General features: G+C 48.9%; 1 protein-coding gene across 1 annotated transcript; it reads left to right on the top strand.

Annotated features, from left to right (window-relative positions):
• Positions 1 to 10824: 10824 nt before the first annotated feature.
• On the top strand, positions 10825 to 15016 carry LOC149348835 (uncharacterized). The gene is made up of 3 exons (XM_089541857.1): positions 10825 to 11135; positions 12563 to 12858; positions 13890 to 15016. Exons 1-3 carry the CDS (start codon positions 10825 to 10827, stop codon positions 15014 to 15016), a joined length of 1734 nt encoding a protein of 577 aa, XP_089397983.1.
• Positions 15017 to 15826: the final 810 nt, after the last annotated feature.

The following is a 15826-nucleotide window of genomic DNA, read 5'->3' as shown; positions in this document are numbered from 1 at the left end:
ACGTGGAGAGATTATTCCGCCTGGCAGCCGCGAGTCCGGATTCTTTTAAATACGCTGGTTCTTGAGGCCCAGTGTTACGGACGTACGCATCAGAAGCCGGCGTTGAACATATCGTGCGCGTGCGCTGGGTTCGGCATCTTCTTGAGAGCCTCATCGGCACTTGACAGATAAGGGTCGCTCAGCTTTCACCCTTTCAAGGGACATCCCCTTGTTCATCGCAATGCTTGTACGCTGCTAGCTGGAAAGACGACGACGAGGAGGAAGAGAAACTTCATTCGAGGCTGGTACTAAGCCCAGTGAAAAAGAGAGCTTGCTCCGCTAAGACCCTTTGTTTGATCATCTGCTAACTCCGAGTGAAGCCAAGCTCTCCAGGAAGAAGCGGGAGAGCAAGGGAAATAAGAAAAGCAATGGTAGCGTTACATAAGTATAGAGTCGAATCTTGTTATAACGAAATAATGCATATAACGAAGGAATGGCGATTCTCCTTCGAAGCTCGGTCAACACGGGCTATAACGAAGCTACGGCTATAACGAAGTGATCGCCGGGCCCCTTCAAATTCGTTATAGCGAGGTTCAACTGTGTGCATGCAGTTCTATGTATTCTGTACCTGCCCTGATCTCAGCCGCTACCCGAAGCTGAAGAGCTCAGGGGGGTGAAGAGAGTGTTAGTCGGAACTTCACGAAGAATATGTACGGTTGTTTCGTGTTCAGTGATGAGTGCGATAAGCTTCTGGCAGAGGAACCACAATCCTGCGGTCTGCTATTGTCCATTCCTCGTCATTTTGATGGCGAACACAGCGCTGTGTACATCCTTCTTCTTCTTACCTTCTTTGGTCTTGTGCCGTTGCGATGGAAAACTATGAACTTAAATCTACAACACCAACTAGCCCAACAGCTAGCATTTTTTTATGTACAGGCGCCCACAAAAGTTTTCGGAACAAAACAATTGCAAGAAAGACTAATTACGGGGCAGCCTAAGCATGCAGCCATGCAGTGAAGTGTGTGCTTTGTAGAGTCTGATACAACTTAAATCTGCAGTGAAGCTCCGCCGACATTCAGCCTCCGCGCACAGAATTCCTCCACGACAAAGAAGTAGCTCGTTGCTTAGACGTTTCTTGTTACGTAAACAAGAATCTCAGTACAAGAAAGAAAATTATGAACTATAGAATTTTGATGCGTCGATTGTTTAGTCAAACATTAAAAAATTGGTTTTGTTTACAGCATAGAGTTAATATAACCAACTCAGTTGCGATTGGCCAGTGACAGTTGGCCAACGACAGTTGCGATTGGCCAGCGGAGTAATACAAGACGCCGCGGACCGCGGCCCAGTGTTAGCAACTGCTGTTTTTTTTTTTTTGTTGGATCCTACTAGTTCCCGGCGCGACCTGCGCAATGCATGCACCCCTCAGTACCTGGCTGCGCTTCTAGTCAGCGAGGCAATGGATGTTTTTCGTGATTTCGGCGTTCCAAAAACTTTTGTGGGCTCATGTAAAAAGACGATGACGTCAACGCAGTCTGCCATGCTCGTCTCCATTTCCTCTTTAAACGTTTTCTAATCCTTTTCTTTTCTTTCCTTTTCCTTTCCTTTTTTTCCTTTTTCGCGCGCGTTTCAAGGCGTGGTGGTGAAAACTTTTATTTTGTGAAAAAGAGTTTGGGAGCCACAGAGTGGCCCCGCTACATGGTCGGCGTCCCTAGTCCGGGACACCGCACGACGAGGCCCCGTCTCTCGCCCGTTTCACCAGAGCCCTTTGGGACTCAAGCGAGGAGCAGTTGAGGAGGGCAGTCTCCCATGCCTCTCTGGAAGGGGTAGTGGAAGGGGGGAGGTGGGGATTTTGAGTACATGCCCACACCATGTGGAAGACATAACAGGTCTCCCCACAGTGTGGGCATCGCCCATCCGTGTTAGGATCGTAATGTTTTATTATTGCAGGACAGAGTAGAGTACCTGTCTGCAGGCGCCTTAAAGTTCGCTCCTCCGTCTTACTCAGCCCTTTTGCAGGGGCCGGGAAAAGGCGGTGGTTGTGACACTGGTTGGAACCGCGGTGTAGGAGATAAACGAGCAAGAAGCAGCCAGGACGGCATCTGACGCGTCGTCGGAATGTTAAAAAGAAGCTATAGCCACACGTACACAGCTCGAGCGGGCGTGGGAGTTGCCCAAACGAACGTCGCGCACCAGATCTGGGAGGAAAGCGCGCCCCAAAAACACAAAACAAAACAAAGCAAGCCCATTAGTAGCCACAGCCAGCCGCACGCCCCGCCGTCAAGTCATGGCGTACGTGCGTGCATTCCCCATACTTGTGTATACGGGACAATAAAGCGTGAGGAAAACCGGTTGGCCATCTGTTGTTACACAGCGGAGTCACAAGATGCCTGGCGAAGGGTTGCATCAAGGTTCGCAAATTAATATCGGATGAGCGTGGTCCGGAGAGCGTGCACTCTGTGTTTTGGCAGGAAGTTTCGCACAGGTGCGGTGGCTTATATGGCTGACATTGGTGAAAACAGCGCGAAAGAAGAAGCCCGAAGGTGAAACGAGGAAGTGACAGGAAAGAGCGCTGACTGACAACTGAATTTATTGAGCGAAACTCGCGCAATATATAGGAAGGCAGTGCCAAAGATAGTCAGATGCAGTCAACGTCACATGGTGCAAAGAGCCATAAAAGCGATAAAAACAAAAGAAGGTGAAAAAGCTAACAGTGAACTGAATATCAAAAGCGATGGTAACAAAATGAAAACTATATTCAATGACTATACACAGTTAATGTCACATGGTGTAAAGAGCCAAAAAAACGATAAAAACATAACAGGGTGAAAAGGCTAAAAGTCAGCAGAATCTCAAGGGGATGGTAACAAAAAATACATGATGACTTAAACAGTTGATGTCACAAGGTGTAAAGAGCCATAAAAACCGATAAAACATCCATAGCAGGTAACAAGGGTAAAACCGATAAAAAATGACGAAATGGAATTGTGGAAAGAATAAAAACTAACTGAATGTAACAACGTATGGCTAAAAACATGCACAGACCTTAACAATAAAACGATAAAACAGTGACACTCAACGATTGAAACACGCGTAGTCAACAATAAAAATTTAGCAATGTTGTTCCAAAAAGGCAAGTTCACTCCTGTACAATGATTTTGACGCGTCACTGACACATTCCAAGCCCTTTCTTTTTATAAAGAAAGCCTCCTTCAACTCCCGGGCTACGCTGTCTCTACTCCTATCAAGAACAATAGTGTCGCGTAATCGAGGCATGCATTTACAATCTTTGCAATGAAGCGCTAGATTAGAGCCAGTGCCTTTTACAAGTGAGCTGTCACTGTCACTTCCTCCTGTCACTTCCTCGTTTCGCCTTCGGGCTTCTTCTTTCGCGCTGTTTTCACCAATGTCAGAATGGACCAACTAGCCCAGCAAAAAGTTCTGCTAGCTTATATGGCTGTTGCGGGCAGCCCCGCTCGCCGTTGCACATGCATCTGACCGCGAGCGGCGAATGCAGGTCGCTGAATCGGTACCTTTCGTTCTCGCGTGGAGTAACTGTACGGGTTAAGGTTTCTCATTTGGCAGCAAGGGAACAGCAGTTCGCAATTGGTAGCGAGGTGCTGGAAGTAGTAAGAGGATATGTCTACTTAGGGCAGGTAGTGACGGCAGATCCCGATCATGAGAGGGAAATAACTAGCAGAATAAGAATGGGGTGAGGTGGATATGGCAGGTTTTCTCAGAACATGAACGGCAGTTTACCGATATCCCTGAAGAGAAAAGTATACAACGGCTGTATCTTACCGGTACTCACCTGTGGGTCAGAAACGTGGAGGCAAAGAGGGCCCAGCTTAAGGACAACGCAGCGAGCTATGGAAAGAAAATTTATAGGTGTAACGTTAAAAGATCGTATGCGGGCTGAGTGGATGAGGGAACAAACGCGGGTTAATGACATCCTAGTTGAAATCAAGAGGAAGAAATGGGCTTTGGTCAGGGCACGTAATGCGAAGACAATATAACCGCTGGTCCATAACGGAGTGGATTCCAAGAGAAGGCAAGCGTAGCAGGGGGCGGTAGAAACTTAGGTGGGCGGATGAGATTAAGAAATTTGCGGGGATACGGTGGCCGCAGCTGGCGAAGGACAGGGTTAATTGAAGAGACATGGGAGAGGTCTTTGCCCTGCAGTGGGCGTAGTCGGGCTGAAGAAGATGATGGTGATTTTTTCTCGAGACGATACAGTTATTACACTGACTAGCACTCCCATGAGCACTTTCTCCACGTTCAAACTAAAAGCTGTGAGAGCCTAAACGGAGCGCAAACGCAAACGAATGCGTAAGCAAGTCGTCTGCAAGCCACCTGAAAAAAAAACAATTAGGTTTGACTACAAGACTTCTGCGAAGCGCGATGCGCATAACTGCGTTTCTTGTTTTTGTTGCGATTTGTGTGTCATCCGGTTTGTCCAGTCCTTTGTTGTTTTTAATGCCTTCACTTTATTCTGCATATATTAGCTACTAGCGGAATAAAAATCTTAGCTTAATACGCAAACCTTACGTTATTTAACAAGTTAGGATAATAGCTTATGTTTCAGAATCCGTTTTTTTTTTTTCATTTTTGAGACCGCATATTCAACTCGGTATTGATGCCCTTACAGACTGTAGTGTTGTTTCCAATCCCCTTTTTTTCCTCTAAAAAAGAAAACATGAAACTTAAAGAAGGAAACAAAGGAGCAAACCCAATATACTGTACAGTTCCTAGTACGTTGCATGGTACTGCACTGCAGCGAGAGGAGTTTTTAGGCTGCTTTTCTATACGTGCGGTTCTGTTTAAGGAAAAAAGGACCTTCGGAGACAGCATCACAGCAAGCGTGACATCGTTAGCAGACGACGTGTTCGTCTCTGCATATTAGCATACGAACAAGGATGCGACCTGCAGCAGACGATCGAGTGCAAGCAGACGACGGCTTCGTCTGTCCACGGCTTCGTCCACAACGATGCTTCCGTGGTAGTCACGACCGGAAAGGAACCAAAAAAGAAAATAACCGGGAATAAAATAAACAACGCCTAATTCTTTCCGATAATATGATTGGGATCGTGGCTATATGCGCAAGGGTTAATGTCAAGGTTGTCTCTATGGGCGAGCCAACGCCAAGTCCAAGCATCTCGGCTCGTGGGTGACCCCGAAGGCGTGATCGACAAGGGGCCGCGGAAGGCACGTTCTCGTGCTCGTACTCCCTCTTCTAATATTTACATTTTCTTATTCACTGTTGTCGCCGGAGAGAGCGTTTCTTCTATCTTTATTTTTGTACCTCTCCCTCTCCGTCGGTCCACTGTCCGCGGTGAATCGATACGACACACCCGTGCCATGACGCAAGAGAGACGACATAATGTATAAACGTCCGGCTCCGCCCTGTCTGGCGAAGCCGGCTAGTCAGTGCAACGGAAAGGCCACCCTCAGGGTCGATACGAAGTAACAATGTCATTTTTAGAAAATTCAGATGGCGGTCAGGGATGAACACAATGTATCGAGAGGAAAAGAAAAAGCCAGAAGGTTTTCTTCTAGGTTTCATCTGCATGTAATCTATCTACCTGTCTGTACGTCTGCTCATAGATCGATAGCTACTTCTCTATTCATCTGTTCATAAGGTTAGGCTTTATTTATTTTACTCCCCTTTGACCATAGCGCGCATACAAATCCGCCCTCTCATTCTGGCTTATCTGCGCGCCACACTGCAGTGGTATCTTCGGGTCCCGCTTGGTCTTTGGTGGCAGCGTATTGGACAGCAACGAGTCGCCGTAAAGGCGTCCAGTTGAACTAAATCCCCCTGCTAAAGTGTTAAAGCTCTAAAGTTAGAGAACTCTTTTAAGGCGAAAGCCTTTAATGCCTCATCGTTGTCGACAGAAAGTTATCAGCAGAAGTTTGTCAGCATAGGTGTCACGCTTTTGACGGGTGTCCACCGAGATTACCGAGATATGTGAGGCAGTTACTGCGTAATTTCCTTTCCTCAAATACAGTTTTCATTTTCTTCATTACGGCCCCTCTTTCCCTTTCTTCTTTCACTCCCACTTCCTCCCTTCCTCTACAAACGGATGACGGGTGCCCACCGAGATATGTGAGGCAGTTACTGCTTTCCTCAAATACAATTTTCATTTTCTTCATTACGGCCCTCTTTCTCTTTCTTATTTCACTCCGACTTCCTCCCTTCCTGTATGGTGCGGTTCAGGTGTCCACCGAGATGACAGAGAATTTTCCTCAAAAAGCGCTGCGTTCAAAGGGCAAGGCATCGCGCCGAACGGGTGGTGGCGTTCTGTGGATTCGCTGGCAGCGCTACAACACGCTGTCGCGTTCCACTTCTAAAGGCGAAGCTTAAGCGTCATTAATTAGCAGTTAATTAGTAATTAGCCATTAATTAGTAATATATCATTACTTAATAATTAGTACCTAATTATGTGCGACGTCATCCAGTGGTGACGTCACCAGTGCCACAGAGGCAGTCAAAGTGGTGCGGAAAACGCTTTCACCTCTACGCACTTTACACAGTCAAAGTACCCCCTGAATTTTTAAGACTATCAATAGTCCCTCTGAAAGAGAGTTCCCAGCTCTGCGACATCCTCGAGAGAAAGTAAAATTCTCTGAATAGTTTTTAAACTTATCCTTAAACAGAGCGCTGCCCATTAAACGCTCAAGTCAGCACCTACCAGTGTAGGCGGCAACGGCATGCCAAAGCGTTCCGTGCCGAAACGCATTCCGACGGTGCCGCGAGCCGACCGTTGTTTTCTTTGCGGAGCGCGGTGGCATGCGGCCAATGCCGCCGAACTCTTCAAGCGCCTGCCGGCGACGCCGTGGCGGAGTTTGGGGGCCGCGGTGCTGAAGGGCTGGAGGTGCCGGGAATGCCACTGGCGTCGTTGACGTTCCTGGTCGTCGCCCCCCCCCCCCCCCCCCCCCACACACACACACACACAGTCGATTCGAAAAAGGTTTACTGCGGGAAGAAGGTTTGAAGTCGGCTTACGCCCCCATCCCTTTTATCTAGGGGTGTGCGAATATTCGAAACTTTCGAATATAATTCGAATATAATATTTTTAGTATTCGTATTCGATTCGAAATCCAAGCATTCGTGTCGTTTCGAATATTCGACCCGACGCGATTATTCGTACCCAGCCGAATATTCTATTGAGACCACCGGCGTTCTTTTCGGTCCTGAAGTCCTATCGACATAACAATATGGCGGCGCCTAGAGCAATGCGTTACGTTGGGCCATCAAGTAGCTGACTACGCTGGTGAGCTTCCTTGAGGCTATACCTGCGAAGCTGGTATAGGCAGAGCTGTGCACGAAATACCTCGCAATACGTGCAAATTCAGTGCCAAGTGAGAGGGCATTTTTGTGGCTGGAGAAGTCGCTTCACCTAGAAGGGAACTAACTACTTCTGCCTGACCATGTGGAGCAGCCGGTTTTCCTCCACGACAACCTTTTATGTTCATCCCAGCAACGCGCTTTTGTGCTTATGGCAAGCTAGCCTTAATCAATGCTGTGTGCTAGCCATCTTCTCTGATATTTCCACTCTTCTAAGAATAATTTTCGAGACTTTGATACTTTTTGTGCAGCCACACACATCTTTTGTGTTCATTTCATCACTAATCGTTGAACTGTAATGTTCTTGGGTGCTCAAATAATGTTTTGTAGTGGTTAAATGCGTCTGTCCTTGATTATTCGATATTCGAAATTCGGAACCAAGTATTTGTATTCGATTCGTATTCGAAAAATTTGATATTCGTCAGCCCTACTTTTATCCCAATAGCATCGCACCCAGAAATTCTGGACAAGCTATTTTTTTCCACGGGAAGTATAGTTTATGAGCGCAGTTTTTTTGGGCATATCGTACGATTGCACCACAACCACCAATATGTGCGCAGATCCCTCCTCGGTGCACTTGTTTTTTTTCTACTATTTATTGTCAGAAGCACATCCCATTGTTTTTTATGGCAGTCTTAACTACTTAGCTCGACCGCTGACAAACTATAAAAGCAAGAGCAAGACCTTGCTACGCATCGGAAAGTTTAAATAATTACCTGGTTGTTAACGACGGCTACGACCGCCGCTTTTCTGTCTAGATCTGTACGTGGAAGCGTCTACGTAGAGGACGTTTGATTTCTTTGCCAGGCTTCGGCCTAGAGCTCGTTATAGGTGTTGAATACTCTTCCAGAATGTGTGTGGTGCGGAGAGATAGCCACCATTTACCACTCCCCATGGGGTTGTCGGCCGAGCCCGACAGAGCCCAAAGTTACAAACCCGTCAGTCGAGCAGTGGGAGGAGCTTCTGTCCTGCTCCGACCCGCAAGATCAGCTTGCGCTGGTTGAGCGGGCCGAGGAGGTAGCAAGAACCAATGGGATTCTGTACCTAGGAACACCACATGCTGCTCAAGACCCCAACCCCTAAACCCCGTCCCATTTTGCGGAATAAAGTTTTATACTACTATACTACTACAGACAATTCCCATCGATATGCTTGTAACAGTATTTGCCGATATTCTACAGTGGCTTCACAATTAAAAGTGGTGTACAAGAAAGCAGGACTCCATTGAGTATGCTGGTGAGCATGAGTGTTGAGTATGATTATTCAGTATGAGCATACTGAGTCTCGTTGAACGAATCTCTTTCCTTCAGCCAATCCCACTTGTCTCTATGGGGTAACTATGGCTGCTCTTAATTAGTAAGTGTCCTCCACTTATTCCTGTCCCCGAGCTGTCTTCACTGACCGCACTCTCTCCCAAACATCTGTCGCCACCAGTACTATCTGTATCCTGTTTGGTCGTTCCTATAGGCGCCGATTGCGGAGGACTTGCACTTCTATTCGGACTCCGCTTTCTGATCTGACTGCATATTTCTTGACTTCGCGAAAGTATTCGATAAAGTTAATAACTCACTGCTATTACATAAACTAAGTGTGCTGAACATTAATCCTGCAGTTCTTGCCTGGATCCGTGGATTTCCTTCTTCTAGTGTTGAATTTGTCAGCATTAATGACGGTATTTCCTCTACTGTACCACTTGGATCTGGGGTTCCTTAAGGATGAGTACTTGGCCCCCTTACCTTTTTTATCTTCTATATTGGTGTGAATTGCCGTTCCCCTCTGTAATGCACTATGTATCCTGAAAATAAAATTAATAAATAGATATCTCTTGACAAGGAGCAAGCCCGTAGAAGGGGGGAGACGAATGTAAAAGAGAGAGGGTGCTAAAGGCCCCCCCCCTCCCCCCTGGCAGACTGAAAACTCGGCGCCTATGCTATGCCCTCTTACCTTCGATGTCAATCTCTAACAGCTTTCTTCTGGCGTATAATTCACCCCTCCTCATGAGCTAACAAATGGTGCCAGGCAACTCCACGCGATGATTATAAAGTATGAGATAACACATCCGCAGCGAAGTGACGCCTGCGCATATGAACAGATGATAAAGGTCGTTCATAGGGATCAGATGAACCCCATGTCTCCGAGGAATCTCAAAAGCGCTTTCGTTGCGCACAACACTGAGGCAAGCTTGGTAATCGATCCTTGCAGATCCCCTCTGCCTCTTTCACATCTAGATCACCAGAAGATGATGAGAATACTTCGGTCATACCCTGCACAACGTGTGAGCACCTGTAATAAAGGCACCCGACTAAAGTACAAATTAGGGAACAAATGTAGCCAAAAAATTCCCACGCATTCTGTAACATCATTACAAGCTGTTGTTGTTGGCCTCGGGTGGAGTGGCACATAACCACACTGGGGATGATGCCTTCACCGGACGCGACATTACTTCCGCTCTGGTGACGTCACACCCTTCCAGACGATTTGGGCAAATTTTATGACCGACGGACGACCCACGAGGCTTCGAATGCTATCGCATTAAAATAAGAAAAGAATGAGTGGGAAAGGAGGCAAGCGCCCCCGTGACGTCGGCAGGTAGATGCCACGTCAGTGACGACGATGATGATGATAGCTTCAATGCCCCCGCCTGTGACAAGCCCCGCGTACAACTAAAGGGAGTATTTTCACTTTTAACTGAACGAAAACAGGGTGAGCATGTTGTAAGTGATGATATAATCTTCCTGCGCACTGCGAAATTTTACTCATAAAACGGTTCCTGTCATTCGTATATCTCTTCACTGAGAATCGCTGCGGTCACTTTAAATGTACAAAGTTCCGCTGTACGCAGCCTTCCACGAGAAGGCTAGCGTAGCAGGGAACGGCAGAAAGTTAGGTGGGTGGATGCGATTAAGAAGTTTGCGGGGATACGGTGGCCGCGGCTGGCAAAGGACAGGATTAATTGGAGAGACATGGGAGAGGCCTTTGCCCTGCAGTGGGTGTAGTCAGGCTGATGATGATGATGACGAGTTTGTGGGCTCCAAGAGAAGGCAAGCGTAAGAGCGGGCAGCAGAAAGTTAGGTAGGTGGAAGAGATTAGGAAATCTGCGGGGATAGGGTGGCCGCAGCTGGCACGGGACAAGATTAATTGGAGGGACATGAGAGATGACTTTGCCCTGCAATGAGCGTAGTCAGGCTCATTGCAATGATGATGATGATGAATGTGTGGGCCTGGTCTTTCTGTAGGAGCGGAGGATGAAAGAGAAGAAGAAAGGAAACAAAACAGCCAACAAGATTCATTTGTTAGTTAAAATTATAATTTTTTTTCTTCAACACAATTTCACCCACGTCGACCTTAAATGCGTCGATGTGTTCCTAATATTTGACTGTGCGAGACACCCTGACCAATCCCTCACTGCGAGTGCGTGCCATTCCGCCAGAGGCCACCACCAACAACAACTACAGCCATTAAGCCTGAGGACATCATCATCATCATCAACCACAGCCATGGGTGGCTCGGGCTCGCGAGCAGCTGCTGACGGGCCGGCCCGCTGCGAAGCGCTCGCCCTGCCCTCGGCCCACCAGTCGCAGCTGGTGAGGGCCCACCGCTACGCCATGTTCTTGCGCAGGGCCTGGAGCCGGTTGCGGAAGACCAGCCCGGCCGCGGCCCCGTATGCGGCGCCGCCGGCCGTCCGCAACGACCCCGGCCTCCAGGAGGGCTCGGCGGCAGGGGCCAAGCAGGAGCCTCCGTCGGCAAGGGCCGCGTCCTTCGTGGGCGCCGTGTCCTCCGGGGCCGAGGAGAGGATACGGTGGCGCAGGTAAGGGCTAACTCAACAAGGACACATCTTCTGACGCAAACGGTGCCTCTGGCACAGTACGTCCCACGTTCCATGGCTTCTGCTTCATACAATGTGCTGTTCAGTGCTACTGCAATCCAAGTGTGCGTGAGACTTAATGAACGCAGCGGCCGTACTTAAGGATGTGCGTAGCAGGGGACGGCAGAAAGTTAGGTGGGTGGATGCGATTAAGAAGTTTGCGGGGATAGGGTGGCCGCAGCTGGCAAAGGACAGGGTTAATTGGAGAGACATGGGAGAGGCCTTTGCCCTGCAGTGGGTGTAGTCAGGCTGATGATGATGATGACGAGTTTGTGGGCTCCAAATTGGTAGCGAGGTGCTGGAAGTAGTAAGAGAATATGTCTACTTAGGGCAGGTAGTGACCGCAGATCCGGATCATGAGAGGGAAATAACTAGAAGAATAAGAATGGGGTGGAGCGCATATGGCAGGTTCTCTCGGATCATGAATGGTAGCTTACCAATATCCCTGAAGAGAAAAGTATACAACAGCTGTATCCTACCGGTACTCACCTATGGGGCAGAAACGTGGAGGCTAACAAAGAGGGTTCAGCTTAAGTTAAGAACAACGCAGCGGGCTATGGAAAGGAAAATGATAGGTGTAACGTTAAGAGATCGGAAGAGGGCGGAGTGGGTGAGGGAACAAACGCGGGTTAATGACACCTTAGTTGAAATCAAGAAGAAGAAATGGGCTTGGGCAGGGCATGTAATGCGAAGGCAAGATAACCGCTGGTCCTTAAGGGTAACGGAGTGGATTCCAAGAGGAAGCAAACGTAGCAGGGGACGGCAGAAAGTTAGGTGGGCGGATGAGATTAAGAAGTTTGCGGGGATACAGTGGCGGCAACTGACAAAGGACAGGGTTAATTGGAGAGACATGGGAGAGGCCTTTGCCCTGCAGTGGGCGTAGCCAGGCTGATGATGATGATGATGATGATGATCTATCCTCAGTGATCTTTTGAGGCCCTGCTTTGGTTTCATTCAGCACGCATCTGACACCGGCGCAGCCTGGGCTACCACACAGACACAGTATACCTTGTTGTTGTTTCCTTAGTGGCTTGACACATACCCACGACGGGGTATAGGCCAGGGTTCAGTGAGGAGAGCCAAAAGAAGGTAAATTGGTGCCAAGCTAATGGTTTAACTTTGGGTAAGAATTCAGAGTAATTAAAGAGGAAATTAATAAAAAGTTTAAAAATGAAATATAAAAATAAACGGGCGAAAAGATTAGAGAACTGAGTACAAGAAAAATTGCTGAAAGATTGAGCTCACCAGAAAATTGGGCTTACACCTCCTTTTTTTTTTTTTACTCTATGCCTCACTGCTTACTCCAGCCAAAAAAAAGTAGTCCATAGAACAAAAAAATACCAATCAAACGAGTGTCTCCTGCGGTGCAGAGCCGGTCGGGACCGCCGAAGAGGCTGGGGCTTCCGGAAGCTGAAGACTCAGAGCGATTCGGCCATGTCGAGTCCAGTATGCGCGGAGACCACGTCGCCGGCTAAGTTTCCGGCCGACGTCGCCGGTGCCGCCGCAGTCAGCGAAGGAAAGACAAGGAGTCCGGCGACCGTTGAGCCGGACGTCGCAGCGACCACGGCAGCGGTGGATGATTACTCCTGCCTCGCCGAAGACGACGACATCAACTGGTCCGCCGGCTACGTGAAGCTTTGCTGCATGGCCGATGCTCTGAGCCAAGGTACAGAAAACGCGTTTTGTTATTATACGCTCATGTGGGCCGAAAAAGAAAAAGTTGAGCCTGCAGGTCTTGTCCAGTCCCAGTTCTGCCTGGTACTTGTCTGTTATGTTGTACGAACAAATTGCAGTTCCAGAACTGGGACGTCGGACAGACAGTGCCAACTTTTTGCTTGTAACATTGTTCAAACAGTTCGTTCTGGGGTACTATCAATATTCGGGGCCACTAAGAAATTCGCTCTTCTCGGGCGTCAGTATATGAAGTAGGGGACATATTGTGAATATTGCGAAACTTTGTTTTTGCGGTGCGCAATGGAACATGAACCAGAACTAGTGATTGTTATGTGCCTAACGCATATGTGCATGTTATGTGCATAAAATTCTGCTTTGTGATTGGATGAGAAGTGACGCTTCCATAGTTCCGAATTCTGAGGCGAACGGCATGCCCAGTCACGAAGCAATGGAGCAGCAGTGCAGATAGCCATAGTACGCTTAAACGAAGTCCTGTAGCACTGTTTGAAATGAACGGCATTTTTTTTTTCATCGTCTGCATTCTGTTCAGCATGCAATGCTTTGCAGATAAAGAGAATTCTGTAAAACCGTCTCCTGCATGAGGTGCCAAGCATATTCTTTTTAATATCATCTGTCTTAGCCAGAGCCATCACTCCGAGATTTCGTGGTCGTCGTCCCCATAAAACGGCGTCACCAGAAAGTAAGGTCACATGACCCATGCATCATAGAGCACATTGAAACATGGGTCATGCGACATGTCCGTGACCCCATGATCCCCTCCCATAACACGAAACGACGTCATCCGAAAAAAGGTCACATGACCCATGGATCATAGACCACGTCGGTAGCATAGGTCACGCGACATGATCGTGGTGCCCATGGTCCCCTCCCATAACCCCTCATAAACTTACTGAAACTCGTACGAGTGTTGATAACGTGAACACTCATACTTTTTTCCCGTTACACAGAAAGATACCTTTTGCAGATTCATAGCGCATTGTTTCTGTTTGCACCCCTATGCAGGATGCAGCTCCTTCCAGGACCTCCGGAGAGGTCCGGACCACGCCGCCGCAGCCACTGTTCACAGTCAACTCGTCGTGGAACGCTTGGAAAGCGTAGAACAGCGCGTCAACCTCCGAGATGGCCGGTCCGCTTTCGGGGCATCCGGGGAACGAATCTCTTACACACGGAAGACAACGACCCAGGTCGTCACGGATGGCAACACCACGGTCTCTGCGCGACAAGAGCTAGTCTATGGAGTCGCGGCGCACGTCACAAACCCCGCCGCAGTGGATGAGGAGCTCATGATCTTCGATCCCAGTGAGAATACCTCAGCTGGCGTACAGCAGGGCAGGACAGAGTGGCAGGAGCAGACTACATCGTCTCAGGCGGCCATCGTTGAAGACAGCATTGCGGTCGCTAAGAGGACAACGTCAGACCGAGTCCACAAAGAGGACAACGACCAGTGCCGGATGCAGATGGGAGAAACTTCGATGATCCTTAGCAGCATATCACCAGAACCGATAGAGACACGTCGCAGTAGTAGCACGTCGCCGAAGAGGAACTGTCCTGTTGGTCTTCTGATTCAGCCGCATCAGCAGCACCAACCACACTGGGGCAAAGATCATGCCGCGAATCAGGACTCGTTATTCAGTAGTGGCTCGTTCTTAAAAGGGCTTCAGCACAGCCCGCCGCTCAGCTTCCCGCCTCCCCACCCACCAACTTCGGACCAGCATTTTTGGGGCGCCGTCGACCGCGGGAGCCTCGAGAACTACGCTGAACGAGGAGACTTCAGCATGACCTGGTCCACGGTCAGAGACTGCTCCGACTCGGTGGCGAGCTCCGAGGACAGTGTGTTCGCCCGTCGTGCCTCCACGGGTTCTCATCGTCGCCGGCGGTCGGGAGCAATGAATTCGTTCGACGAAGGCGAGGTCGCCGACATCTTCATGTTCAGCGACGACGACGAAGACCTATGCTCGGCCCCAGACCACGACCGCTGCTCGGGGTCATCGCTGAAGCCGAGCAGCAACCATCCCCAGTTCGAGATAAGCCTCGCAGCCAGGGAGCGGGGAGGGCCTCAACAGCGGCCATTCGAAAATGGTTCCGGAGACAACACGATGAGAAGGATAGAGTTGGTCGTCCACACCTGATGAGCGACCATATCTCGAGAAGATGTGGCGTCGCGAGAGTGTATTTAAGCTTGTCTCTTGCACCAGGAGAGAAAATAGAACATGCACCTTCTGAAGTTAGGGTCCTTCCATCTTAACCTTAAGTGCCTCAGGGGACAGTGCGGTCTGATGACGTGCTAGACGATGGTGACTTTGGGTCATGACCAGCTTCCGTACTGTTTCGAGCATTCTGGCACGTTGCGATTAGGATGGCAGTACTTGGCTACAACAGAGCAGGCGTCTGCCTTCATGTGTCGTCTTGGGAACAGGAAAAAGAGACTTCGCAGTCGTCCTGAATGTGCGCTACTTTTCCAAGCGATTGTGCAATGGCAAGGAGGTAATCCAGAAAGTGTGAGATTAAAGTTGACAGTGTGCTGTGAAAGAGACCTTCCTGTCCGTTTTCAGAGGTTCCGTGTGGCGACCATGCACTGATACTGTTAGCAGGTTGCGAGTCAGAGCTGCATGTCCATGTCACCTCAGGTGCGAGTTCTCTGCGCCGCAGGGTCACAAACGAGATGCCAGGAGTAGCGAGCTTGCCCCTCTCTAGTGCACGCGATTTGTAAACTGCGAAGCAGTGGTTACTTGCAGAGTGGTCCTTTGAAAGAACGATATCTCTCCGAAAAATTCTGCTGAGAAGCAGTCCGCTTCACACATGGTCAGGCCACATATGCGAGAGCGCTGGTAGAATGTTCGCTAGCGTTACAGGTGATATGAGTACAATGGCATTCCGACGCTGCCGTAGACCGATACCGTCTGTTATCAGAGCCAGTTCATCGTGTTATAACCCAAGCA

Source organism: Amblyomma mixtum, chromosome 4 (genome assembly GCF_055824585.1).
Source record: "Amblyomma mixtum isolate Tamu chromosome 4, ASM5582458v1, whole genome shotgun sequence".
Lineage (NCBI taxonomy): Eukaryota > Metazoa > Arthropoda > Arachnida > Ixodida > Ixodidae > Amblyomma > Amblyomma mixtum.
The sequence above is the reverse complement of the archived record's forward strand: the minus strand, read 5'-3'. Positions and strand labels throughout refer to the sequence as shown.